Source organism: Esox lucius, chromosome 17, assembly GCF_011004845.1.
Source record: "Esox lucius isolate fEsoLuc1 chromosome 17, fEsoLuc1.pri, whole genome shotgun sequence".
Taxonomy (NCBI): Eukaryota; Metazoa; Chordata; class Actinopteri; order Esociformes; family Esocidae; genus Esox; species Esox lucius.
In genome coordinates, this window is record NC_047585.1 from 22,717,104 (window position 1) to 22,744,062 (window position 26,959).

General features: G+C 40.5%; 2 protein-coding genes across 15 annotated transcripts in view; both read right to left on the bottom strand.

Moving 5' to 3' along the window:
• eif4g3a (eukaryotic translation initiation factor 4 gamma, 3a) overlaps positions 1-22,490 on the bottom strand; it is a 51,707-nt gene extending 29,217 nt beyond the window's left edge. For 5 of the 12 annotated variants that reach the window (XM_010881774.5, XM_010881781.5, XM_010881778.5 and 2 more), the window contains exons 1-7: positions 21,891-22,490; positions 9,629-9,728; positions 6,492-6,659; positions 4,611-4,703; positions 3,591-3,644; positions 3,380-3,412; positions 619-639 (exon numbers count right to left, since the gene is read on the bottom strand). In XM_010881774.5, coding sequence (XP_010880076.3) covers positions 619-639; positions 3,380-3,412; positions 3,591-3,644; positions 4,611-4,703; positions 6,492-6,659; positions 9,629-9,728; positions 21,891-22,054 — 633 coding nt within the window. In that variant the 5' untranslated portion in view covers positions 22,055-22,490. The remainder of the gene's footprint in view (positions 1-618; positions 640-3,379; positions 3,413-3,590; positions 3,645-4,610; positions 4,704-6,491; positions 6,660-9,628; positions 9,729-21,890) is intronic. The other 7 variants (XM_010881787.5, XM_010881783.5, XM_010881777.5 and 4 more) reach the window with 6 other exon arrangements.
• A 2,674-nt stretch (positions 22,491-25,164) lies between these two features.
• The window catches only part of ece1 (endothelin converting enzyme 1), a 28,667-nt gene continuing 26,872 nt past the window's right edge, over positions 25,165-26,959 (bottom strand). For all 3 annotated transcript variants that reach the window (XM_010881789.5, XM_010881790.5, XM_010881788.5), the window contains 2 exons: positions 26,679-26,774; positions 25,165-26,581 (listed from right to left, as the gene is read on the bottom strand). In XM_010881789.5, the coding sequence (XP_010880091.2) occupies positions 26,405-26,581; positions 26,679-26,774 (273 nt within the window). In that variant the 3' untranslated portion in view covers positions 25,165-26,404. The remainder of the gene's footprint in view (positions 26,582-26,678; positions 26,775-26,959) is intronic.

The following is a 26,959-nucleotide window of genomic DNA, read 5'->3' on the forward strand; positions in this document are numbered from 1 at the left end:
GAAGCATTGACATTAAATAGTTGAAAAGCAGAATGATGCTGCGTGGATGTAAGAAACGCAATAACGTTATAGTATGCAATAACATAAGACTGGATATGTAACCGCTGCTAAATAACTAAAATGTCAAATTTATTTAGAATTGAGCTAACTTTATTGAACTTTCCAGTGCAGACTTGGCAAAACTAACAAGACGAATGTGATCTGCACATGCAGATGGCTATGAAACCTCTGGATCTATTGGTCTGACAGGGTACAGATCCCCAAAAACCTGGATAAAAAAGTTTATACTCTGGGAAGGAAGAAAATGACAGTTCTAATATTCCAACTGCTATTCACCCAAACATGATGTTAGACTACGAACGTGGTAAGTAAAATAGAGAGAAATTACTGAATCATAAAAAGTAACAGCTGTGACCATTAGACTATTTAGGTTAAAAAGAGAGAAGAGTGTTGTTTGTCATGCAGTTAAACATTTTTACGGTTTGGGAGAAGGGGAGGCACATTGCAGTGAATATGATGGGCACTGGAGGGCTCTGGGTTAGAGGTTAGGACCAGTAGACAAGTAGGAATGTCTCATGCCATGCATCTGCAGATAATTCTAATAAGAATACATATTACCTGGATGGGCCTGAATCCTCCCTTGAGTATTGAAGCAGGAAAGAAAGAAAAGCCAATGGGAGACTGCATTGATGAATGTGGAGGCACATGTACAGTATAAACATAGTGAATAATCACACACAACATGTACGTACATACGCAAACACACATCAGAAGCCTATCACAATATGGGACCTTTTGCCAAATGGGTGGTCTCAGGTGTGTGCAACACTTTATCGGCATTCTAACAGCGAATTTACTAGCATTCAACTCCATTGCTGGATGCCTAAACTCATCAGTGCATTTTCTTCTTCTCAATGAAATTCCAACAGCTGTTTTTGGTAACAGGTTCCTTCACTTTCACTGACACCTTTTTTGGTCTTTATGTTAACAGACACCAACGCCAGACTCCACAAGCAAACACAAAACCTAAAACATTGACACCTGAATGACGAAGTCCTTTGGCCAATTGTCCGAACACTGAAATAGAGGAGCTATGTATAAAAAGTTTTATTTCTAAATGGTGAATATTAATAAGTACAGAAATACCATAAAATAAAAGCTTCTAATATATACTTTAACCTCATAGTAATTATTTGATATCAAATCCAAACTTGGAGTATGAAGCCAAAGGAAGACAAAAAGCTCCACTGCCCCAATAATTGAGGAGGGCACCTTGAAAGTATTATCGTAGCATTTTAACATGTGGCACAACATTTTATCAGAAACTATTTTTGCTGCAGTGCCAACATTGCCATGACATTCCAACAAGTGTAAATGTATACTGGATAAGAATTTTCTATGACACTTCATCCTTTACTATGACAAAGTCATGCAACTGGGCAAAATGTTAAAATGACACTTATGCTGCACCTTCCAAATAACAACATAGGAACTCTTAGTGAACAAACTGAAAGATGACCACTCACAGTAAACACAAGCTCAAGAAAACTCTAAAACGGATGTATTGGACATATTACATTCAACACGGTCAGACCAAACAATTTCATCCTATGTATGACCTGTTGATTCTCAGACCTAAACAGTAAAATAAAATTAATTTAGCAAAGAGTAACAAAACAGGTTGGATGTGTGTGAATGGAAAGGTTTTCGACAGATGAATCAATTTTCAGATCACTATGTAGAGCTTATTGTGGAGGAGGACAGCAACTTGTCAAAGACAAGGCTCATTTTCTTTGACCATATAATAGCCCCTTTGTTTCATTTCATCTGTTTTCTGAATCTACTTCCTGCAGGGCAGCGCCAGGACAGAACAGAGTCAGTGTGTGACAGGGCATGTACTGTGTACTCTGTGACAGTAAACAGTTCAAATTCTGACACACAGAGCCTGACTGACCTAGGAGGCTGCCTATTAATAGTTGGTCAAAATGGTCAACAAAGAATCATCCAGAAGGCTAGAATGTTGGACAAGACGTTACGGACAGGGTGGGTGGCGCTGGTCTGCCTGTGACCCAGTGTGTATAAACGGCATCTGCTACTCTTCACGACACACTGGAAGAAATAAAATGACAACCGGAAAACACTACAGGACACTTATCTCTGTGATCCACCAGGAATCTGTAATGCTTCATCAGTTATGCTCAATAACAACCCCCAAAAACACACACATTCACCATCAAAACAACATCTTAAAATAACAAAATACCCACCAGACATCAGATAATCTAACACAAATTAACCACTTTTAAAAGGAGGATTGAAAAGACTGCATGCCAACTAGTATATTCTATTAAATTAAACTGCTTTGTAGACAACAATTTTGATATAAATAAAATCTTCCATAGATACAATATAAAATCTTTCAGCACTTTTTTATATAGATTTACACCAATTTCCCAAAACATACACAGTGCCAATACGAACCCAACTTTTTCGCACCCAACTTTTTCAGTTATTGTTGGGTTTTGGCTCTGAGTTTCATGCATGTTTATTAGGACTTCTCACTATATCTGCAGACTATACTATTTCTATCTTTAATTGCAAAATAAAATCATAAATAAAAAGTTTAAAAATAGTTATATATTTCAGCCAAACCGATGTCTCCATCAATCTACGGATTTAGCTATACGTGACCAGTCTTATTTACAAAATGGTTTAAGCACTAAGCATGCCTTGGGTAGTGTGAATCACAACTTACACAGGTGGGGCCAATTAACTCAGTGTGTGATTTTGAAGGTGAGTGGTTAACTCTGAGCTATTTTAGATTGCTATTATAAGGAGGGTTGAGATATTTTCAATTCTAAAATGTCTGTTTTGTATTTTTGTATATAATTAAATTTCACAAAATAAATCTAATTAAGTGCGGATTATGGTGGGTAGGTAAGGAGCACAACCATACTGTGCTGCACTAATATACATTTCATAATATTCAAGGTATATTGCATTTCTATATACACTGTAAGCAATCGGAAAACACAGGCAGAACTAATAGGTTGACTAGCAACTGCTCAACCATCTAACATGAGAAGAAAATAAGTAATCACTATTATGGCAATCTTACTGGCAGTCAGACAGTCTTAGTTATTCCTTCAATATTAACGTGAAAAATCAAGAACAAATGACTATCGTCAAAATACCAGACCGTGACATGCTTGGATGAAAAGCAGGTGGGAAGGGGAGTCACACATTCTCAATAGGAGACATCAGGACAATTGGGCCTATTTCCACAGATTGCAGAGCTGGTGAGCAATAACAGGTGAACGGATGTGCACTAGTTGAAGATGTATAAGGAACAGGACACGTGGGAAAGGGGCCAAGTTACCTGATGGTGGGTCGGTCGAGGGCCCGGCGGAAACTGATCAGAGAGAGGGCGTGGGGTCCGGCAGAAAGACAGTGAGCCAGCGATGGCAAAGCAGGAGAAGAACACACAGAGAGAAAGGGACACAGACACGATGAGCCATGAGGGATAGACCGAGGCAGGGTAATACAAAACAATAGAGAGCAGTAGAGCCGTTGGAGGAGATGATGCAGACCTGCTGGCTCCATATGACAGGGGGGCTGGGGCTGGGGCTGGGCATGGAAGATGACTACATTGAAAGTGCAGATAGAACAGTACAATACTTTAAGTATATAACCTTAAAGTCATGGAAACACTGAATCCATATCATCATGACTTGGCGACATTAAGTACCACGAACTAAGTCATACAATGTTTAACACCGGCATCGCAAAACATTTAGCATTGTAGATGTCTCAGGAGCAGAGGGTATACAGTGGACTTGCCTGACAGTCCAGGCCAATTAAAAGGAAACATAACAGACCCATACTTGCAAACATTACAACATTTTCTATTTAAGTTCCTACTTTTTTAGCCCATGATGAAAGGTGCAATTAATAAAACGTGTTCATGTGGTTAAACATCAATCAGATATTATTCCCCTTCCTCTTTATGAATGTGGACCAAAAAGTTCCAAAGGCACATTCAGATAAAGCTACTAGATCACAACTGGATCACCATTAGCCTAGGTTTGAATGCCTAGATCTTCTTAATTGTAACAGAATGCAAAAAAAGTTTGAATCCAGCAGTTAAATTCAGATTGTGTTAGTTTGTTGAGAAGGAAAATGTTGCCAACAGATGAAAAATAAAGATTACAAATGAATTTAATAAGGGGCTACATTTTCTTCAGTCTAGCAGAATCACCATGCATTGACCTAATACTAATATTTTAGAGGCTATATATGCAATGTTTTAACACATTTGATAAAAACCTACTTTGTCTATTAACCTAAGGGCCAAGTCCGAGATCTTTGATAAACAAATCAAGATTTCTCTTGATTTCTCTTGATTTGTGGAAGGTTATCTGATGGGACTAGCAACACTGCAGCGTTCAAATATTTTGGGATTAAATAGACAATTTTAATTGTCTGATATGCACTGTATGGCAATGAAACTGTTCAAAGTTAATTTGGCTGTAATGTTCACAAGTCTGAGTTTCCCAAAGAACACCAGTTATAATATATATAGACAAAGCATGGAAAGAACGGGCACTTACCGGGCGACTCTGTGGCTGTGCATTCAATTGCTGGGTCTGAGGAGAGTACACTAGAGGTGCGGAGCCAGCATTCTGTCCAGTAGTGTATGGTGACTGTGGGAGGGACAGAGGGGAGGACGGATGTGGGAGGGAGAAGGATGGGGAGAGGGAGGTGTATGCACCAGCGGGAAAGGGGAGAAAAAGAACCAAGGAAATGATAGTTAGGAACAAGCCGAAGACAGTAGCGATGACAGAGCAGTTTGGCCATTTTACCTGGGTAGAATTTACACCAACTAAACCACTGCTCGTCTCCACAATAGAGACTAACGGACAGTGGGTGTGTAACCATGGTAATCAACCGTACAAGTCTAATGAAACACTACATGCTGATGCCGTGCCAGCCTTATTGGGAATTTCTGTAAGCATTATGCCTGAGAGCCAAGGATGGTGATATCTTGTACTACATGTCCCACTATAAAACCAGATCACAGGGCTCCAAACTGCGACTAAAATGGTTGCATTTGCGACCAAATATATTTATTGGCGACAATGCAAATTTACTCCCTTTGATTGTAAAATTTGCATCCTACGTGCATGTTTTATAACCAGTAGCCTATCGCTTCATTTGTTTTCTTAAAGTCGTTCATTTGTACATAGTCTGCCCCCCCTTCCACTATGGCGAAAACTAAAAATGTTCTTGACCGACCGCCAAGCCCCATTAGCCGGTTGAAACCGGTTAACCGGTTAGTTTAAAATGTGCTCTATTTGAAATAACAGCCATTTTGAGCCGCGCCTGCAATTTCCGCTCTGTTTGCGCCTCTTATATGCTATTGTCTATGGTTTGCAATGAGACATTTTAATTGTTTATTAATAAACAAGTGTTTTCTGTCGGCTGCAAAGATTAGGTTGACGATCTTTGCAGTAGGCTAGTGAACGCGCAAGGGAGAAATGCACATTTCCTACGGATTAGGCTATATGTATAATCATGGTCAGTGGCAGTGACACTGGCTCAGATTCTGCGTAAAAAAAAATTAAATTTGACTGTATATAGTTCATAAGTCGGAAGAGGAGAGACATGCACACAACAAGGTGAATAAAAGTAAGTGCATTGTTATGTGGCTCTTAAAAAAATATTTGGCGCCTGTTTTTTGCCCCCTATAAGAGCCAATGGCTCCTTAATTGATTTTTTGGTTTGGAGCCCTGTGTCATCTGTGCTGCATTACTTCATGTGTGCCATGGAGGGGACTTGAGTGGCACTGCTTGCTCCTATGGGAGGCTGGTGATGTAGCTGTACATATAACATAGCTAGGATAATGAATCAATTAATGAATAGGGGCCAACAGCTGCAGACACTATTAATAGGCCAAAGAGCAGTTATTTTAGGCTTACTTGTGTATGGGATGAGAGGACCATGATGAACACAGGAACATGGGAATTGTTTAAACACAAACTGCTTCCACAAAGGCTGTCTGGTGTAAGTGTGTCATGGCAGTAACAGAAACCAGCCAATTCCAGCAGCCCCAACATAACCTACTGGCTTAGTGACTAATTGATTAACCATTTAGTAGGCTCTCATACAGAGACAGAGAAAACACCACAGCAGTATGGAAGTTGCTTATGTCCTGTGGAATTCTGATCATTAAGACAAATGTGCATCTCTTGGATTATTGAGCAGACAGCACATACATCAATACGAAAAAACAATCATAGGGCGATCAACAGGCATACGAAGCAAAGAGGTGACAGGCATTCCGATGAAGATGGCAGTTGAGACAGCATTTGTTTTGACAGCATCACTCAGGAAGGAACAGAGACAGACAGACAGACAGGCCAGTGGTGAAACGCAGTGAGGGTAATGGTGAAACTCAGTGAGGGTAATGGCGGCGGCTCAGCTACACTCACCCCTCCGCCTGCCTCCCAGCCCTTAGGGTAGCGATATGGGGAAGCTGTGGGTACTGATACCTGAGAGAGCGCCGGCGAGTGGGCATGCCCCGGGGGCGTGCCCGCCAAGTTAGGGTGTCCCTTTGTAATGTCATGTGCCGTGTAGGGAGGGCCGGGGGGCCGGGGTCCCTGCAGTAAAGAAACACAAGAGGACAGCAAATGTACGAAAAGGTACTGAGCACAGAGGAAGAACAAGGGTAAATGTCTGTGTAAGCTTGGATTGTGAATTTCGAATGCTTTACCTCGCTGTTTTGTCAAAAGGTAGATAGATGGCAAAAAGATTTTGTTGCACAACTATAAATTAAGTCTGCAACACAACAAAATGTGGAAGATGTGAAGGGGTCTGAATACTTTCCGAAGGCACTATATATTTTGACTACTTTGTGAGAAACCACAGCACATTTACAAATAGGAGTTGTTCAGAAATGTATTCAGCAAGTCATCACCAGTTAGGATGCATTCTTTCTCAAGGCCCCACTCACAGCCCCCCGTCCAGGGACGCAAACCATTAAGGGCCAAAAAAGGTGAGTTTGATTTTGAACTGAAACAGATGGCAATTCTTGGTAATGTGCTAGACATTCTCACACAGGCGCACATCTACCCACGTCCAAGTTGACCCACACCAACCTTACTTTGTCTCACACCGAGCTCTCAACTTGTCTCCAAAGTTCCCAGTGAAACTAGACGTTTCCCCCCGGTAGCACTTAGGTAAGGTGCAGGTTAGGGCTGTTTGTGAGGCATATACCTCTGGCCTATGCTCTTTGTTCTCAAAGATGAATGGAAATTCAAAGAACACTTGTTGTGCAGACGGCTCTCTTCGCTCAAACCTCTGCAAGCAAATCTTGCCTGGTCTAGAGAGATGAGACCAGGGGATGCATGGCTTTTTAGCATATCACACGTAATGTTCTGGGTTTAGTGACCTCACGCTATAAACTCCTTACTAAATATTCCTGCATACATGTATGGAGGCAGTCTGTGCAATGGAACGTTTTGTATGGAGTCAACACTTGATTGTGCTCTCCAATAAAAAAAAAAACATGTGGTTATGTCACAACAAACGTAGCAGACTAACACCTGTCAAAGCTGGAAAAAGCTGTCATCTAGTTAGCTGTTAATGCCATCACACACATTGTCCCTGCTATTCCTCTTATACAGTATATGCTTATTCCCAAGTTTTGGGAACATATGTAAGTCTGTAAACAGTAAATATTTGCTGTGCAATCCTCCACCCGACCCTGAAACCCTGAGCTGTAACCCTTTGTAATAATCATTTGAAATTAATAGGTCAAGTGTTGGGCCTGGTTTTTATTTTTATCGTCTAGCCCTGTATGATGATTTTGTAACGGTGTTCTCTTGTAGCCATAAAAAACTCAATTTTAGAATACCTTCAAAAACAACTATTTATCAGGCCTTGCTTTATTAAGCATATTGTTATTTCGGGGGGACTTGATTCTTCCATAGGCACTGGACAGTGTCTACAGTCATCATCTGTTCTCATCATAGCTCTTAGAAGCACTCAGGGCACAGCTTGATCTATAGGCTTTAAACCCCTGCCTTCTGACAACAGGAAGGGAGGTTGGCAGGCTGACTAACGGATGTTGCTGTCTGTTTACTTGTTCTGTTTAATTGAATTGTGTTCAGCCAAATGCGAGTGAGCGCTGCAACAGTTAAGAAAACCTATGTGAACATAACAGGAAAATAAATGTACATGGGTTGTAATCATTGAAAACATAGCAAAAATACAACGGTTTGCAGCCGAAGACTTGGTCAAGTTGCCTGTAGAGAATGCATGAATGTTACTGATGGTTACAAGAAACATTTAGCTGCAGTTAAAAAGATGTATAACTACATTTTAGGTATTTACAGTGCCTTCATGTGGTATTTAGACCACTTGACTTTCGCCACATTTTGTTATAGACTTTATTTAAACATGTTTAGTCTTATTTGGAACTGTATTCAAAATAATATGGAACTCTTGCACATAAGTATCCAGCCCCTTTACCAATCAACCTTGAGATGTCTCTAGAACTGAGATAGTACTCTGTCCAGGCATAAAAGAAATTGCTTAAGCATTGAAAGTTTCCTGGTGCAGTGGGCTCAGTCATAGTGAAATGGAAGAAGTTTAAAACCACCAAGACTCTACCAATAGCTACCCATCCTGCCAAATAAGGGCCTTGGTCAGGGAGGTGACCAAGAACCCAATGGCCACACTAACAGAGCTTAAAGGGGCACAGAGTAGAATTCTGCCGCTAAACAACTTGTCTCCACCTCGTCGTACCTTACCAAATGAGTATTAGCTAGTACAGGTAGGGAAGGATAGTACTGCAAGTGTTTAGAGTGATATATTAGTAGATTACAAATGAATGCAAACTTAAATGGACCATTGAGAAAGTTTGGATTGGGAATATTTCAGGCACTCTGACCAATGTTGTAGAAAAATATTATTTGAAACATTAACTAAAACCATCCTTACAGTGAAGCATGGTGGTGGGAGAATCATGCTATAAAGACGCTTCTCTGTGGCAGAGACTGGGAAGGATGAACAGAGAAAAATACAGGCAGATCCTTGAGAAAAACCTGATCCAGAGCAAACAACCTCAGACTGGGCCAAAGACTCATCTTTCAGCACGACAACAACCCAAAGCACACAGCCAAGGCCACGCTGGAGTGGCTTCAGAACAGGTCTTTGAATGTCCTTGAGTGGCCCAACCAAAGCCCGGGCTTAAACACCTGAGGGGAGACCTTAAGATCACTAAGGTCATGACTAGAAACGTCAATGTCACCAACGGAGTCCAGATACTTAACTTATATACGTGCACCAGAACAAGTAATGTGAAGTCCATACAATCATGTATAGGTGCCCCTTCATATTTAGAAGACTTGTTTTTATACATTTATCATGCACTTATTGTGATTAGGGCTGCACAATTAATCAAAATATAATCCAAATTGCGATATTGACATGTACAATATCCAAATCGCTAACTTTACGTGATATTCAGCTCCAAAAAAGGTGAATAATACACGCTTCACGCGAGGCAATGGGAATGCATTGTATGGGGCTTAACAGGTGGCTGGTGCAGAGAAGGGATACTCACGCCATAGACGGCAGCGACACCAGGCTGTTGGGGGAAGATGCGGTCGTCCAAGGATGGCTGAATCCGAGGGATCCTGGGACGCGGCATATTAAGGAAAATTCTGGAAAAGGGTCAACTTAAGGCCAAAGCGGGTCAAAGGTGGGGGCATCAACAAGGTCAAACACAGCAGCAGGAACGACATTTTCACATGCACTGGGACACTACTGTACTAGGTTGATCCTGTCAACAACTTATTTCCTTTAGCAGGATTTAAATAATGTCTCTCAGACACCCCATGCCCACCTTCCCAAATGCCCCATCTCCATGAGTACACATGCCCAACTTTACCCTGGGAGAGTGCACGTCAAAGGGAAAACCCAACATGGACATGGAAATTCCCTCTCAAGTGTTAAGCGTTCTGAACAGACCGATTCATATTAATTAAAGAAACAAGGTTCTGTCAAGAGAACAAATTTAAAGGTCAAATGCATCATCTCTAACTTAACAGGTCATCCATGACTACTGGGGAAAGAATCGGAAAGTGCACTCCAGGGTTCAAAATTAAAATACTAAATGGGTAACACTTTGCATTCAACTAAAAAGTAACAGATCAGTGCTCTACGGCACACGTGTTCTAACAGTAATTGAAAAATATAAGTGCACACAAATCAATTTAGCAGTACAATTAAATTGTCGAGGGAGTTTGTCTCTCTAGCGTTGACAATTAACCACAACAATTATGGGCAATAACAGAATTGAAAACAAAGGTTTCTTACAAGAGTCTCTTACCCTTTTGGGCATGAGACTCATGTTGCAAGCTACGCTCTTTTTTTCCAATTAAGCACATTCTTCTCCCCACTACTGAGTACTGAACCACACTTTCAATCAATTTCACGAGTGAAATAAGGGATAAACTACTCTAAAGGCAGCCCTATGAAACCTGACAGTTTCCTGGAATTTTGTTTCTCAACTGTATTTTTCCTGGTTTAGGATTCTGTTAAAGGATTAATCTTCATGAAGAAATGTAACTGGTCTTTAATAACAAATGTGGCCCTTTCATTGCACTTCTAAACAGGAGTGAGACCATTCAAAGATGCAATGATTAGATGGGAACTTGTAGCGTCTGATATTTTTTTAATCCTAGACTATGCTTAATCTGTGGCTGTGAAACCAGCCCTAGATGTTTCAGGATTGAAAGCAACTGGGAATCATTTGAATTTAGAACAGTTTTTTATGCTCACTTTGGCTATAATCCCTTTCCAATAATCTCCAAACTTCAATTCCAACCAGATGTTTTTCCTCTCTCTTCAGTTAGAAACATTTCAATTTTGTCCTATCCATACAGACCAACTAACACAGGGGTAAGGGGTTAAATATCCCTTAACCAGGGACAACCCAGTCAGTTTCCTGTTAACAGTTGTCATGTGACCATGAGTCAGGACAGATTTTATCAGTGACTGCTATAATGAAGTGACGAGACCAATGAAGTAGGGGAATTACAGACAGACAGGAGCTCAGTAACCTGCTCAAGCAGTCCATTGGGAATAGAAAAAAACACACACAAACACACACACACAAAATTTCAGGGAAACAAAGCATCTGGTTTTCTTCCTTTCTCTACTGACACTTTTTAGTTGTTCCGTCTCACTCCCTCCCACTTTCCTTGCCTGCAGGGGCCCTCGTCTCTGCTGGCTTCTAACCAAGATTCGCTCTCCTTCCAAAGAGAGAAAATGTTTTATACCAATGAAACTGAAGACAGCAGTTATGCAGCATAGAGAAGAGGAAATGCAGTATAAACGACACTTGATTAACCAAACATACTGTGAAATAATTCAACCATGCAATGCCTGCTGTGAGTGTGTCTTCACTCTAACCTTTACCATGGCCAAGGGGGACAGTCGTAACAAAAATGTTGGGGTAAAACAGAACTGTGCGCTGTCTCTGTGAAGGGGGGTAGTGACAATACGGGAATGTGCTCCGTCTGCCGGCATGAGCCCCAGACCAGTTGGCATGGTACTCCGTGTTGTGGAATGTAAACAGAGTGGGTGGTGCTCTGTGTGAAGCTGAACCATGGTAGGATGATCAAGGGAGGGGGCAGTTCCTCTATTGGTCAAGGGTTAGCAGGCTGCACGACGGCAGAGGGGAAACAATCAGGTGAAACGAGACAGCTGACACCTCCCAGGATTTGGCAGGAGGGATAGCATGACTCTTACTGGAATTACAATCTGATCCTATTCCTGCAATTGCTGTTTAGTGCTGAATTGCATAATCAAATCCCTTTGGATACAAAGCAGGATTTTAACACAATATGAATACTTTACAAGTGCGAATCCATCAAAGGATTTGGCAGCATACGGCTTACACTTCAATCTAAAGGGTAACTGGAGGGGAAACAACTAGTGTCAATGAAGATTGGGGTCCTAGCCACTATCTTCTGTTAGGCAAGCCAAACTACATTGGATCTTGTTGTTGCATGCATACATAGTCATGTGAGAATTTGAGTACACCCGCTGGAAGGTTGCCTATTTTCTTTACATACAGATCCTGGATATATTTAAAGTGTTTATTTCTTTTAATTTTGATGATTATAACTGACAACTAACGAAAACCACAAATTCAGTATCTCAGAAAATTTTAATATTGTGAAAAGGTTCAATATTGAAGACACCTGGTGCCACACACTAATCAGCTAATTAACCCAAAACACCTGCAAAGGCCTTTAAATGGTCTCCAGTCTAGTTCTGTAGGCAACACAATCATGGGAAAGACTGCTGACTTGACAGCTGTCCAAAAGACGACCATTGACACCTTGCACAAGGAGGGCAAGACACAAAAGGTCATAGCTAAAGAGGTTGGCTGTTCACAGAGCCCTGTGTCCAAGCACATTAATAGAGAGGTGAAGGGAAGGAAAAGATGTGGTAGAAAAAAGTGTACAAGCAATAGGGATAACTGCACCCTGGAGAGGATTGTGAAACAAAACCCATTCAAAAATGTGGGGGAGATTCACAAAGAGTGGACTGCAGCTGGAGTCACTGCTTCAAGAACCACCACGCACAGATGTATGCAAGACATGGGTTTCAGCTGTCGCATTCCTTGTGTCAAGCCACTCTTGAACAAGACACAGCGTCAGAAGCATCTCGCCTGGGCTAAAGACAAAAAGGACTGGACTGCTGCTGAGTTACGTTCTCTGATTAAAGTACATTTTGCATTTCCTTTGGAGTCAAGGTCCCAGAATCTGGAGGAAGGGAGGAGGGGCACAGAATCCACGTTGCTTGAAGTCCAGTGTAAAGTATCCACAGTCAGTGATGGTTTGGGGTGCCATGTCATCTGCTGGTGTTGGTCCACTGTGTTTTCTGAGGTCCAAGTTCAACGCAGACATCTACCAGGAAGTTTTAGAGCACTTAATGCTTCCTACTACTGACCAACTTTATGGAGATGCAGATTTCATTTTCCAACAGGACTTGGCACCTGCACACAGTGCCAAAGCTACCAGTACCTGGTTTAAGGTGCCCTGTTATCCCTGTTCTTAATTGGCCAGCAAACACGCCTGACCTTAACCCTATAGAAAATATATGGGGTATTGTGAAGAGGAAGATGCGATACGCCAGACCCAACAATGCAGAAGAGCTGAAGGCCACTATCAGAGCAACCTGGGCTCTCATAACACCTGAGCAGTGCCACAGACTGATCGACTCCATGCCACGCCGCATTGCTGCAGTAATTCAGGCAAAAGGAGCCCCAACTAAGTAGAGTGCTGTACATGCTCATACTTTTCATGATCATACTTTTCAGTTGGCCAACATTTCTAAAAATCTTAAGTAATATTCACATTTTCTGAGATAATGAATTTGGGATTTTCATTAGTTGTCAGTAATAATCATCACAATTACAAGAAATAAACATTTGAAATATATCAGTCTGTGAGTAATGAATGAATATAATATAGAAGTTTAACTTTTTTGATGGAATTACTGAAATAAATCAATTTTTTGATTATTTCAAATTTTATGACCAGCATCTGTATATGGACATAAAGATACGTAATCTTTACTTCAAAACCATTGACAGATAAACATAACAGAATTTAACAAATTACAGTACTTTGCAATAATTTATTCATCAAAAAGAAATCTACAGAAAATACAATTCCATAGTTTGGAAAAGAGAAAGTATACCGCAGCTTCAAAATCCAACATTGGCTTTAATAACATAATGTATCCAATAACTGTTACTGTTTATCAGTCTTTCTTCGACGGGTAGGAATTTTGGCCCACTTAAACTTCTGAGTCATTGCGTTGTAGATTTGCATGTTTTGGATCACTATACTGTTGCAAGATCCAAGTTTGGTTCAGCTTCAACTTTTTGACAGATGGCCTAACATTTTACTCAAGAATCCTTAATTAGAATATGAAAATCATATGATGGTTGGGCTGGGTGGCCAGGCCCTGAGGGAGCAAAGCAGCCCCAAACCATAATGGCGCCACCACCACCATTCTTTACGATTGGTGTTCTTTTTTTGCCATACAACTCTACCTTTGACTCAAAGCAAAGGATTCCGCCGTCCAAACATCCCATATAGATCATTGGTGCAGGGTCTTTCTGACAGCTGACTCATGGACTTAGACATTTATTATGGCAAGAGAGGCCTGAAGCTCGCCTGCTCTTGCCCTGAGGTTCTTAGAGAGTTCTATGAGAATATTTAGGTTAGCTCTTGGCCTGAATTTGGTGGGACAACTAATCCTATGCAGATGTCTAGTGATCTGTGAGACAGTGGTATGATGGACTTCAAATCGCTTGGAAATGGTTTGCAACCCCTCCCAGAATAACAGACATCAATAACCTGTCTTCCAAGGGCCTTGGATAGATTGTTTGATTTTGGCATGATGTGTTACCACACACCCAAGTGGGTGAAACTAAACCAGAGAGCACAGGACCCCCCCAAGTTACTATCTTATGAATTTTTGCCATTTTATGTGATGGTGGAGGTGTTCTGTTTATTTTAACTGCATACATGATTCCAAAGTAAAACATCTGTATGATTTGTTAAACTGGGTGGTCGGAATTATGCTCAAATGTGTCCAAATGTAAAAACCCTTCAGGGCTGTAGTGTACAACGCAGACTTTTTTACATGACTGCAGATATTACCCGCAAAAGCACTGGCCTTACCAACCCAACCATGCAAGTACAAGCCACAGTCAGAGTGGCTGACCACACCAATTAGTCAATAGTCTGAGATGGGAGCAAGAGTGGATAGAAAGATATGTCATCTAATCGTTTCGAAAGGTCAATAGATCAGGCATAAGACAAATACCTGTACACATATGCAGACAGGTAATCAGCTTAAACATGAGCACTAGAGACTGAATAACAACTGGGTTTTCAGAGCTAGGGAACCAAGTCTTTAAGCTGAGGGACAACCTGGTCTTGGCCAGAAAGCAACCGTTCTACATTTAAAAAAAGAAATCGGCTGTATTAAGGGCATATAGGCACTGATTACCGCTCACTAAATACAGGGCCTGATTACAGCTCACTAAACACAGGCACTGCAACCTGATGCTCACACATACAAATTCAAAACCAACCCTCTGAGTCACTGCTCCTTGGTCTCACTGCCAGGCCAGCCAAGACCTGTATCCAACTCCAAAATCTGAACACAAAGCCCATCTCAAATACAAGATCAGGTTACCAGGCTTTGATACAGATTACAAGGTTCTGCAGTCTACTGCATTAAAAATACAAAGTCTATCTTATCACCACATATTTGGAGGCGACTGCTACATGCCATCTCCTGATCCCTACATGTTCAAATGTTTTTTATTTTCCATTTTGTCTTTGAACATACAGTAGTCAAGGCCACTCTCTTGTCCGACCTGGTCCCTTTAGAGGCAACAAAGGACCTGCATCATCATTAGCTTAATGTAAAGCCACTTATGTGCTGAGTGTGGATGTGGGAGACAGGACAAGAGTCGCGGATAGAACAAGCAAAAGGAAAGGGCGTCATTCAGAGTTAGTATGCTAAATAAATCATTTCTGCTGAATTGACCACATAAAAATCTGATCAAATAAGTGTTGCCAGGTTTTTTTATTTATTATTATTCCCCCACTACACACAACGCTCCCTCCCAGTTTGCCCTGTAGCTGCAGCAGTGGCCTACCTGAGGCTGAGTGCACTGGGTTCAGAGTGGAGGCACAGGAAGAGACTGGAGACAGCCCAGATGGTGCAGACACAAAACCAGGCCTTCACTCTGCTCCGCTCCATTGGTCCACCAGATCAGGCTCTTACAGCACTAAACAAACATAAGACTCAAGATTCTGCCTACCATGGCCTACAACCGCTCTCACACTACACTTAACATGGCAAGTTAGTGTACTCAGACACCTTTGATCTTTGAACAATATTTTTATTCAAAGTCTTGTCTTTTGTAAGAGCAATCAAAGTGGGCTGTCTTCACACTGAACTTTGAACGACTGCGAGGACACAATCCCTTTATGAAAGCAATAGCTGACAATTGAGCACTGAGAAATTATTCCATCTAGGCTAAAAAAATAAAAAAGTAGTAGTAGCCAGGATGCAATCTACAAGCCCTAAACTAAAATGCGAAACCTCGAGGCCCGTTTTCAAAGCAACCCTCTAATCAGGACCTGGAACACCAGGTGAGTGACATTAATGATGAGGAAGAACAGAACACCAACAGGCTCTGGACCTCGTTGGGTAACAATTGAATACCTCTGATGTATTATAACAATCATCGTTCAAAATAGAATTGTATTCAAAGAAAATATATATCGCATGTATTCGAAGTTGAAATAAAATATGCACGTAGGCTCCACGCATCAGAAAGAAAACATAGAAAGGGGTTTGAGGAGTGAGAACTACACTCTGCATTACATTCCAAGAGTAGACTAGACCTGGTTCATTTGAATTCCACCTATGAAGTTTATTTTTACCTTCAACAGCGAGTGGGCTGTGAACATATCAAGATGCATACACAATGCACCTCTTCACCTTACTGACCTCTCTGCTAGGAACATTTTACTAAACTGCATTGCTAAGCATAGGCTAATGTTAATTTCAAGTCTCAGCAGCGGCTATTCCTTTACAGCTCCAAAGACAATATACTGCACTATACAACTCTACTGCAAACATTTATCCTAAATGTAGGGGTTATCCTGTTCAGTGGATCATACTGCTACTATTGAGCTCACGGTTCCATGTGATTTGGAATCCAGCGGAACATACGCTTACCACCACATTCATTCATCAGGAACACAAAGTTAAGGACATCCGAAAACAAGCCAGACAATAAATGTGATGAGACAAAAAAAAGGATGAAGCAATGTCAGAAGGGGTATGATAGCATGATGAAAGGAGGCCTTTAGCTCTTGGCCCAACCCAGGCTGCTGGAGGCTGACCTGGGCCTTTGTTGGCAGATGGTGGGAAGCGTTGCCTTGGCCTCTCATGTTGAATACTGAGCAGCATTGCCATTGTCTGGGGAGTACACGAGCAGCCACATGCACTGGGTGTCTCCCCGGCAACCAGGAGCAGCAACTAGCCCCGCCTCTAAACCATCTCAGCATACACAGACAGACACAGGGAAATCCCATCTATTGGAAGCAAAGAGCAGACAGAGCATTACATGCTCCAAAGAGAGAAAGACAGTTGTTGGAATGATCACCAGCCCCTGGACTCACCCTCTTGATTCCCCCCTGGACTCACCCTCTTGATTCCCCCCTGGACTCACCCTCTTGATTCCCCCTTGGAATCACCCTCTTGATTCCCCAGAAAACGGCAAGAAATCAAAGCAGCAGAAACTGCTTTATATGAGAAAATGCCTATCGTGGCTTTTGTCTGGCAGTGACTACATAAAAACAAAAAGCCAGCAAAGCATTATATTCCATAAGGACATAAAACATTAAAAGTATAAAGAATGTGCTGAGTCAGGGACAATTGATAACACCGCCGGCTCCATGCACATATATGGCTCCCCACCAGAGAATCCCTGTTTCCTACAATCAATAAAAGACTTTGAAAAAAAACAATGAGTGACCGTCCACTCTCCTTTAAAGAAATATATATAAAACTGATTTACCAAATATATATTTCTTGATGTAGAAAAAGTAGAATATCCCGACCTATATATTAGCGGTTTAACAGAAATCCAACTGAGTTTGGTTCATAACATAGATCAAACCTGTATATAGGATCCCCAGTGATAAAATATTCTTCCAACACAGATTTTTGCTCCGGCCATTGCGTCTCTCCATCAAGATTTAATGTCTTACGTAGCAATTCATGGTAATAATAGCAGACAATAAATAAATATGCAAAACACATTCTTTTTTGTAAGTAAACACCAATCTTAGATCCTAGTCACAACTAACTTTGATAACTTTTCTAGTTAAAAATCCAAAAAAACTAGCAACATTTTCCCCAAACAGATGCAAAACCCATCTTAGTCAGAATATCTCCCGTTCAAGAACTCCCCAAAACAAATTCTACAAATTTGGGATTGAAAATACAAAACAATATTGTTCCCTATTCCCAGCAAAAGTCTCCCCTCTATTAAAAAAACCTTCAAGATAAGATACATGTTAAGAATTAGATATCCATATTGAGAAATTGTAGTCTATACATGGATTATATAAGATTAGCTTTGAAAATTAAAATTTGTTTTCCTTTAGGCTACTTTCTGACTGTTTCAATAACTGTCATGTACTGCTTTGGGCTAAATAAACATCAAATAAATGACAGAGAGAAGGGGGGGTTTAAATGGAGGTGTGGGAAAGAAATAAACAAATAAACCCTTTTTAATAATATTACAAATTGCCTATTTACAAATAACCTTCAAGTTATTCTAGTTTAACCTGTGGTAACATTTACTGGAACTGTATTTACTAAAACCTATGGTTAGTTTTAGTTCAGCAAAGAGTGACGCGAGTCAAGTTCAAATATAGAAAAACAGTTTTTGACGCTGTGATGTCATCACCATCAACCATGGCTGTCCAACACTTGATAGACGATAATGTTGTCCTGTCACCCAGCCCTACTATACATATAAATTAGGTTTGGGTCCAATCTGTAAAAAGGCACCAATAATGATGTTACCCCCAAAGAAAACTGTACCACCCCTCTCTAAAAACCATGCAAGTGAAGTCTGAGAAAGCAAGTGACGTTAGTGGGGCTCATCTCCCGGATCACGTGAGCCAAATGGTATCACAGAGTCAATCAGATCAAGAGATAAACATATGGCCATTAAAGCACCACCACAAGGTCAATATTATGAAGGTTCTACTATAAAGGGATGCACCGATCCAATACTGGAATCGGAAATGTGTCCAATACTGGCCAAAACAACTGGGATCAGGTATGGGTGACAGTGGGTATATGCAATGCTACAAAATGCTTCAGATTGTAATAATGTGCCTTAAACACGACGAGTCTCATAATTAAGAACCTGCATCATTGCAGCAACTCCAAGTGGACTTGGGACTGTCATACCATGCGGAAAGACAAAAATAAATTTGAAATGCCTTTACTCTCTATACAAAAAATATATATGTATTTTGTTTACATATTCTCAAAGGAAATATTGTGATAACAGATTAATGTATGTTCTTCCTCCAACAACAAAGCAAAGCAGTTTGCACATTTGCCTCCCTGCTTCAGTGTTGCCATGTCTGTTATATTTCTGTAACATTGGCCAACTTTTTCCAGGATTTTGGGCAGGTTTTGAGTTATCACTGAGCTGGAAATTTCAGATGAACCTGAAAACCCAGGCCTGCTTTCAGACTCTAGTTTAATATTCCCAGAGAAACCAGACAAACACAAACTTGAGTGAGAAGCTCAATCTTTGAACATAAAATCTATAAGAACTACATCAGATGCTGATATTGACTTCACTATTTTTTTCTAGAAACCCATCCACTGATGTAGAGTGGACCTAGCCTAACAAAACAGAGCCTTGCATTGTGCGTTTTGCAGCAAACACAAACCTCAACAGTTGTTCCAAAAAAGCATGTGTTGCATAACTTATTATAACTATGGAATGCAGCAAAATGTCATAACATATTTGCAAAATGTAACCATCTAAATTCAAGGAATGTGTTATTTTGGGTGAATAATCCCTTCAAGGACAATTGTATTTTTCTATAGAGAAATCACAGTTCTACAGAGACCATTAATCAAATGTAATACTTAATTGATATTCAAAAAAGGGAGTATACAAATGGCTTATATAGAAATAAATCTGCACACAGCCTAAAGCAACCAAGGCATCCATCCCCAGACTGTGTGAAACAGACCCACCAAAGAACCACCAGTCATGGAGAAGTTGAGTACCGTTCGCATTTGAACCTAAACCGGTACCTGGAATTCGGTACCGGTTCCTTTTATCGATACGTTTGTAGCGCTAACGTTAGTTGCGGGCGACTTGGCTTTCATGCTATCAAATACGGAACACGCTTCAGCTTGAAGAAATATTTTGTGTTTGACCAGGTGTTTCTTTAGGTTACACGTGCAGCCTTTGGCCAGCTTTGCATTTCGTATCACAAATATTACGGCGAGCCCTTTCGGTTCGCCATTGCACTGGCTCGGTTGGTATTGAACAAGCTGCAGGGGTGAGGTAATCTCGCTCTCTTTCTCTCTACTCTCTCACCCAGATGCGGTCTCAGGTACCGAAATTTGGCACCGATTGACTTTACGTGAATCGGTACTCGGCAGTACCGACGTAATTCGGTCGGTACCCAACTCTATGGAGAACACCGTTAAAAGGGATTTGAACGCAAAATTGTAATATTTTTTTTAAAAACTGAACAGAGATCAGAGATACAAAGCTCCTAAACCTCCTAAAATGAGATCAAGCAGTGTTGATGCACCAACTAACACTTGGAAGAACTGGGTACCACAGAAACGTCCATCTGAACCATATGCAACTTGTAGGCAGACACAGAATGCTCATTCCACACCGAGTCTTAATATACAGCTCTGACTCAACCTAATCTAGAAACATATGCAACCGAGGTAATAAAATAAGACATGGCAATATGACTACTCAGAACAGCAAGTTCATCCAAAAAAGCAGTGTACACAATACTACCATTATGACTGGATATTTAACAGAAATATACATGTTTTACATACACTTATTTTTTTTTAAACACTACATCTGACTTTAAATTGGTTAGAAGTAGCCAAGTCGTGTTGAAACTAGATGGAATTCAACAATCATATTCACAAGGTCTATACGAATCAAGTAAGGAACATCTTTAGGAGCTCAAATTATGCAGAAATTGGTCTTGATCCATTTCACAAAATGTACACTGAATCGTGCCCTATTATGTTGATGCTACTCAAACGTGACAGCAATGGTAAGGACAGCTCTTAAAATAATGCATTAAAAGACTGACATGATACAGGTTTGTAAACTCATGAGCTGTGCATAATAAAGCTAAGGAATAAAGGCACATTTGATCAAAGTAACCAGAATGTACTACTGTACCACCACCAAAACAGTCATTGCTACCAACAATCAAATACCTGGCGTCACTTCCCCTACAAGATGGGCATACCGGTGTTGCACCGGCTGTCATCTACCCAGTGCAACTACTGTCCAGCGTGCCTAGCTAGCTAAAGAGTTACAGTTAGCATCCCCGGAAACCGGCGAGAAGATTATATGGGCCTAACTTGGCTACCTCTCGTTAACATTCACCCATAGTAGAAAATACATTTTTATGATTAGCTACGATTGGATTTCAACCCCAACCAACTTGACTGACTTAAATACGCTAGCCGCTGATATTCAGTACAATAAATAAGTGTCTACAGCTCCAAACCAAGCAAAGTATCAATATTTATTACATACGATATAAAACGGCTGGGTACCCTACTAACTGGCGTAGCCTAAACCTGAACAAATACGGTGGTCCTCTAGCTAGTCGTTAACTTGTCAACAAGCGACACAAACTCGTGAAATTGAGTCTATTTAGCCTGCAGTTTCTACAAGTACAAATTCAAAGCGGGTCTGCCAGCAAAATGCACTACCTGCAGTTTAGTTACTTCATTGTTACGTCGTTGGCTAAGCTACAAGCTAACGTTAATCGGTTTGCTAACAACCTAGCTTTCAAGCTACGCTAGCTAGGTAATTGTCTCCTCCCTACAGTACTCAAGTATTTTACCCGCATCCAACCTAAGCTCTAATAATAATGAAGCTGCTACCTAAATATGGGCTTCCAGAAAACCCGAACAAGGGATGACATTGGTTATTCTTTGTCAATGAAGGATACTGAGGTGGTGGCACGGCGGTCGGCTGAGGAGCGCCCGGGGCTCCCGGTGGTGGTAAAGACACGGAGGTCAGGGTAGCCCGCAGTTGGCTCGACGGAGACGGGCCAGTTCCAGGTCCACTTACTGCGACAGTGGGGGGTTTGACTATTTTCGCCGGCAAACTCATCGCAAAAAATAAACAAAGAAAAGCAATACACTAATAAATACTGATACAAAATATATCTAGATTGCATAAAAATAACAAGCGTTGAAAATTCTTAAAGCAGGCCGCAAATCCCTTTGCCAACAGGGCTAGCTGGCTGGCTAGCTAGCTAGCTATTAACAACTCAAGCTTTTTTCATGGAAAGTCGCTGTTCGGGTCTGTGGTGCTATTCATGGGGACGCCGGGAGGTTTGCCTCCCTTGCCCGTCCAGGACCTCTGCAGATCCGGTTTGGTTCAGTTCTTCCGAGCCCTGTCGCCGGTATCTTTCCTCTTTCGATAATTTAACATTTGTTTTCAACGACAGAATTTTCTATAATCATTTTTCCAAGAAGATGGGAGACTTCGTCAACATGGCGTTGCGGCCACTTCCAGTCCGGCAGGACAGACGATTCGGCAATTCTCGTCCAATTACGTCTATGTTCGGTTTACCTAGCGCGATCGAAAATTATGCTCAAGTTTGTTGCATTCATGTGGCCAGAGATTGTACTACTGACCGGCAAATATCGTACATTTAATTACCACTGTATTATTATTGTTCTAAAATAAATAAATACAAGTTATGTTGCGCTCATATATTCATATTGTAATTAGATGTCCGTCTCGAAATTATAGTGCTGTAGAACTGCAGTATGAAAACGCTGCGTTTAAACCATTTAAACAAGCATAATTATCTTTGCAGTGTACTTCTGCAATCATTGCATCTACATTTTCAGTTGACTGTAGTTACTGAAATTTTACTGGGTTTTCATTTGTACACAATCTATAGTGTGTATTTATTTAACCTTTTTGGACCAATTCTCAATTACTTGCATTGACAATTCCTTGGTTCTCATATTGAAAAAAAAAACCCAACATAATCCAAATGCAAGTGCAAGGCATACAAAAAAGACTACAGAGCTCACATGTACATGCATTACTTATGCAAACAAACACATCTGACTAATAAGTGAAGCCAATTTTCCAAATACTTTTGGTACTCGGGGACTATGTACAAAACGTGCTGTGATTTCTAAATGTATAAATCTGATATGGATGAGATTACTAAATTTGATATGGATAGAAATACAAACAAATTAAAGGCCAAAACACAAAACATTTGTCACTGTACAAATAGTTTTGGTCTGCACTGTATTTACAAACTATTTGAGGTGATACTTATAAATACATATGTAAGATGCAAAGTTGTTCACCAAGGTGCTTAGCAGGTGCAGTGGTCATGTAAGAGTAATCTTATTTTGAAAAGTGTTGATAACATTTTCAAGTTAGAGAATCCAGTTGGCAGCAGAATGAAAATGAAATAAAAGGAGAATGAGGTGAGATATCTACCAGAGTTCTGATAGGTACGGCGATATTGAGGAGTGGGCTGATGTTGAGGGGATTTGCCTTAAAGGGACTAAAGAACCTGGTACCAGTACTGACATTTTGTGTGCAGTGAGGCCCATTTAAGTGAAAATGTTTGCAAGTAATGTAGGTAGAAATAAAACCGAAAGGCAGAAGACAAAGAGAAAATAGAGTAGTAGATTATACTGTATTCTGTATTGTTTGTGTACAGCGACATCTACTGTTGAAAACCATCCACAGTGTTATATTTTTTGTAATTTTTTCTTTTTTACTCTAACACAAAACACTACATGCCCCATTTTACACATATACACACACAGTTTTACTACACTTGTGAATAGTTTTGGGTCCCTAACTAATTTCCATTCAAAAAATTTGAATGGAAATTAACCACCAAAACCCCCAAATCTAAACCTTACCCTAACTTGTGAACCTAAACCTTAATGTCCAACCATTATACTAATTCTAAGCCTAAACCTCAATAAAACCATAACCTTACGTCTAAAAAAGCCATTCATAAGTGTGGACCAGCAAAATGTGCTCATTTGTCATGATTTACCTTAAGTTACCAGAGGACATTTGGTTTTCACAAATATAGTAATGCATGTGTAAGAGGTGGGCCATGTACAATATTTGTACTTTCCTAGCCACAGACAAACTTTCGCAAATTACTATATTCAGTTTTTCTCAAAAAAATAATTTTGGGGGTTTGAAAATATTTATTTGGTGATTCTACTTGATGGCCTATGTGCCCTGATAAAGTGGCCTAGCTCCTAAAATAAATTTAAACAATCCCTTCCTATTGGTGTCCTCCTAGAGTGCAAAGAACAGTAGCTGGATTCTGGGCATGTTCTCCACAAATATCAATGCAGCAATATGCTCTGTTTACAACATTTGTACCACCATAATTCATATAGGAAGCAGTGCAAGCACCAGTACAGGCACATCAAGTCTGGATTACAGCAACTAGATCAATACCACAAGGAATTTCGAACTGGTGCACCATATATTTAGGCCAGTATAAAGCCCCTCTAAAATATGTAGTTCGTCACATAACACCATGTCACAGATGTCTGAAGTTTTGTAGGAGCATGCATCTGGTATACTTACTGCAGAGATGGCCACCAGTGCAAAATTCTCTACCATAAGCTGTTGTTTTACAGAATTTGACAGTACTCCCAACCAGCCTCACAACCGGACAGTTGATTAAACTTCGGGTTTACACATCCAAAGTATTTCTGCACAAACTGTCATTGCATTTTCAGGGAAGCTCTGCATGCTTGTCGTCCTTACCAGGGTCTTGACCTGACTGCAGTTCTGCATCTTTGTGGGCAAATGGTCACCTTCATAGCAACTGGCACAATGGAGTTACTGCACCAGGCAGTTACTCCATTGTTAAAAAAAGTATATGTTGTGTTTATATTTTTTGCAGGATGATAAATAATCCCAAACACATTATAATACAAGGCAGCCCTCTGGATCTTCTTATTTTTAACCATGACAGTACTTTATCAAGTTTAATTGGATTACCCATTCCTTTGGAGATGTCAGTGAGGTTACTGAAACACACAGCTAGCCTAGCTTCTAGACCATGAACAGTATAGTACTGTATGTGTCCAGAAGCTAGGCTAATTTCCTTATTTTGAAATACAACAAAGATTCATTAAACTACATTCAAAGTATCATTCTGAAGCGTCAGATGGGATATTGAAATAGATTGGCCATACAAAATAACAGAATTCATTAGAGGTTTATTAGAGAACAAAAATAACTGTATGGCACTGGGAAGTCATGGCATGAGTATCAATCACAAGAATGCTCTGATTAAATAGTATAAAAATAATATGTCCCTGTTCCAATCAGGCATTCAGCCATTGTCAGGTTTACATCTTACAGCACCATGCATATGACAGAAACTGGAGATAGTAACCCAGTCAGTAAATCAGCCTTAATAGAAATAATTTGTTAGTTTCATGTTAGTTTTAGTTGATGCAGACATAAGAGCATAAGCTGTATGTACACAGCCACCCGATGTACCCAATTCATATTTATGTTCCATATCGGGGGGGGGGGGACGATCAAAGTATCCATATGGAGCATGATTTGGATGTGTGGATAATACCTCCTTAAAATTAGGGGATGTGGACCTCACGAGTAGTGCCATTACAATACCAGGATGTACCACAGCTGGTTGTTAATGGGAGGCTCCCATGGGTGGTCCACAATTGGCCTGACCCTAGGATAACAGAGGTGGGGTCCAGCAAATAATTCCTTGAGTCTTCTTGCACTAACAATTTGGGACTCAGGCATCTGCAAGCTAATTGTGGTCATTTGACTGATCAGATCTGATCTACAAGACTTGGATCAGAAATGTATCAATTTCTGCAGGCTGCCCATTTCTGCAAAATTTTGAAACAATATTATTACATATTTTTGATAGGTCAAAGTAAAAAATGGTTGTCTTTGTAAATCCAGTAAAACAAAATGCACATCCTTACTGAATCAGATCAATTCAATAAGGATAATTTTTTGTATTACTATGATTAATATATAGTTTTCAGTTCACTCTGGATTATATTATCTCAGTTGATTGGATATGGATACAGTGAAAGACGAGACATAACATAAATACCACTTCCTGTTAAATAAAATAAAGCAGCTGATAATCTATTTGACACAAGCTCCCATTTGTTTTCATATTTGTAGTGCCATTCCTTTCCAGTGTTAAAGTTACCCCACCTTTATATGAACATGAAGACACTTTTTCAGAGTTCAAACAGCTTGTTTGTAAGATGGGAAATGGGGCAAGCTTCCATCCTCATATCGACCCTGAGACAGGTAAAGTGTGCTCAAGACAGCTCAGGGCAAGAGTTTCAGTGGTATTAAGACCAGTGCTCTCCTTCCGTAGATACTTCATCTCTGCCTTGATTTGGCTGTTTATTCCCACTGTGCAGACAAATGTGTAGCTATGCATCACCAAAGATCACACTTATGTGTAGGGTTCATGGGGGCATTTGCTTTGCAGCCAAAATGCTCTGAGAACTCATGGGAATTGGAGACAGTGCCAATAACCCGATATCTTGATGGGCTGTGCGGGTCTGTTATTACACCCTCATGTGAGCTTTCAGGAGTCCGAACGGAGCACCATACCTACAGAGTAGGAAGCACAGACGCAAATATTTTATTAAATATTTTAGAATGAAAAGCCAAAAATGCTAGAGAATGAATTATGAAATTAGCAACAAACCTGTGCAAATCCAACAAAAAATAATTGGTGATTTGTCATCTCCATGGCTGGCAGGCTGGCCTCCTCTCCATTCTTTGCAATCCACTTCACATAAGCCTTCAAAGTAGAGTTATATGCAGCATGTATTATCCTCCTCTCCCCATTGACAACATTAGAAGAAAAAAATATGATTGCTTCCTCAGTCCTCATTAACAGAACGGTACTGCTACAACTGGTCCCTAAACTATGACTTTTCATTTGATGGGCAGAATGTGTGTGAGAAAAACACTCAGAAGCTAAGT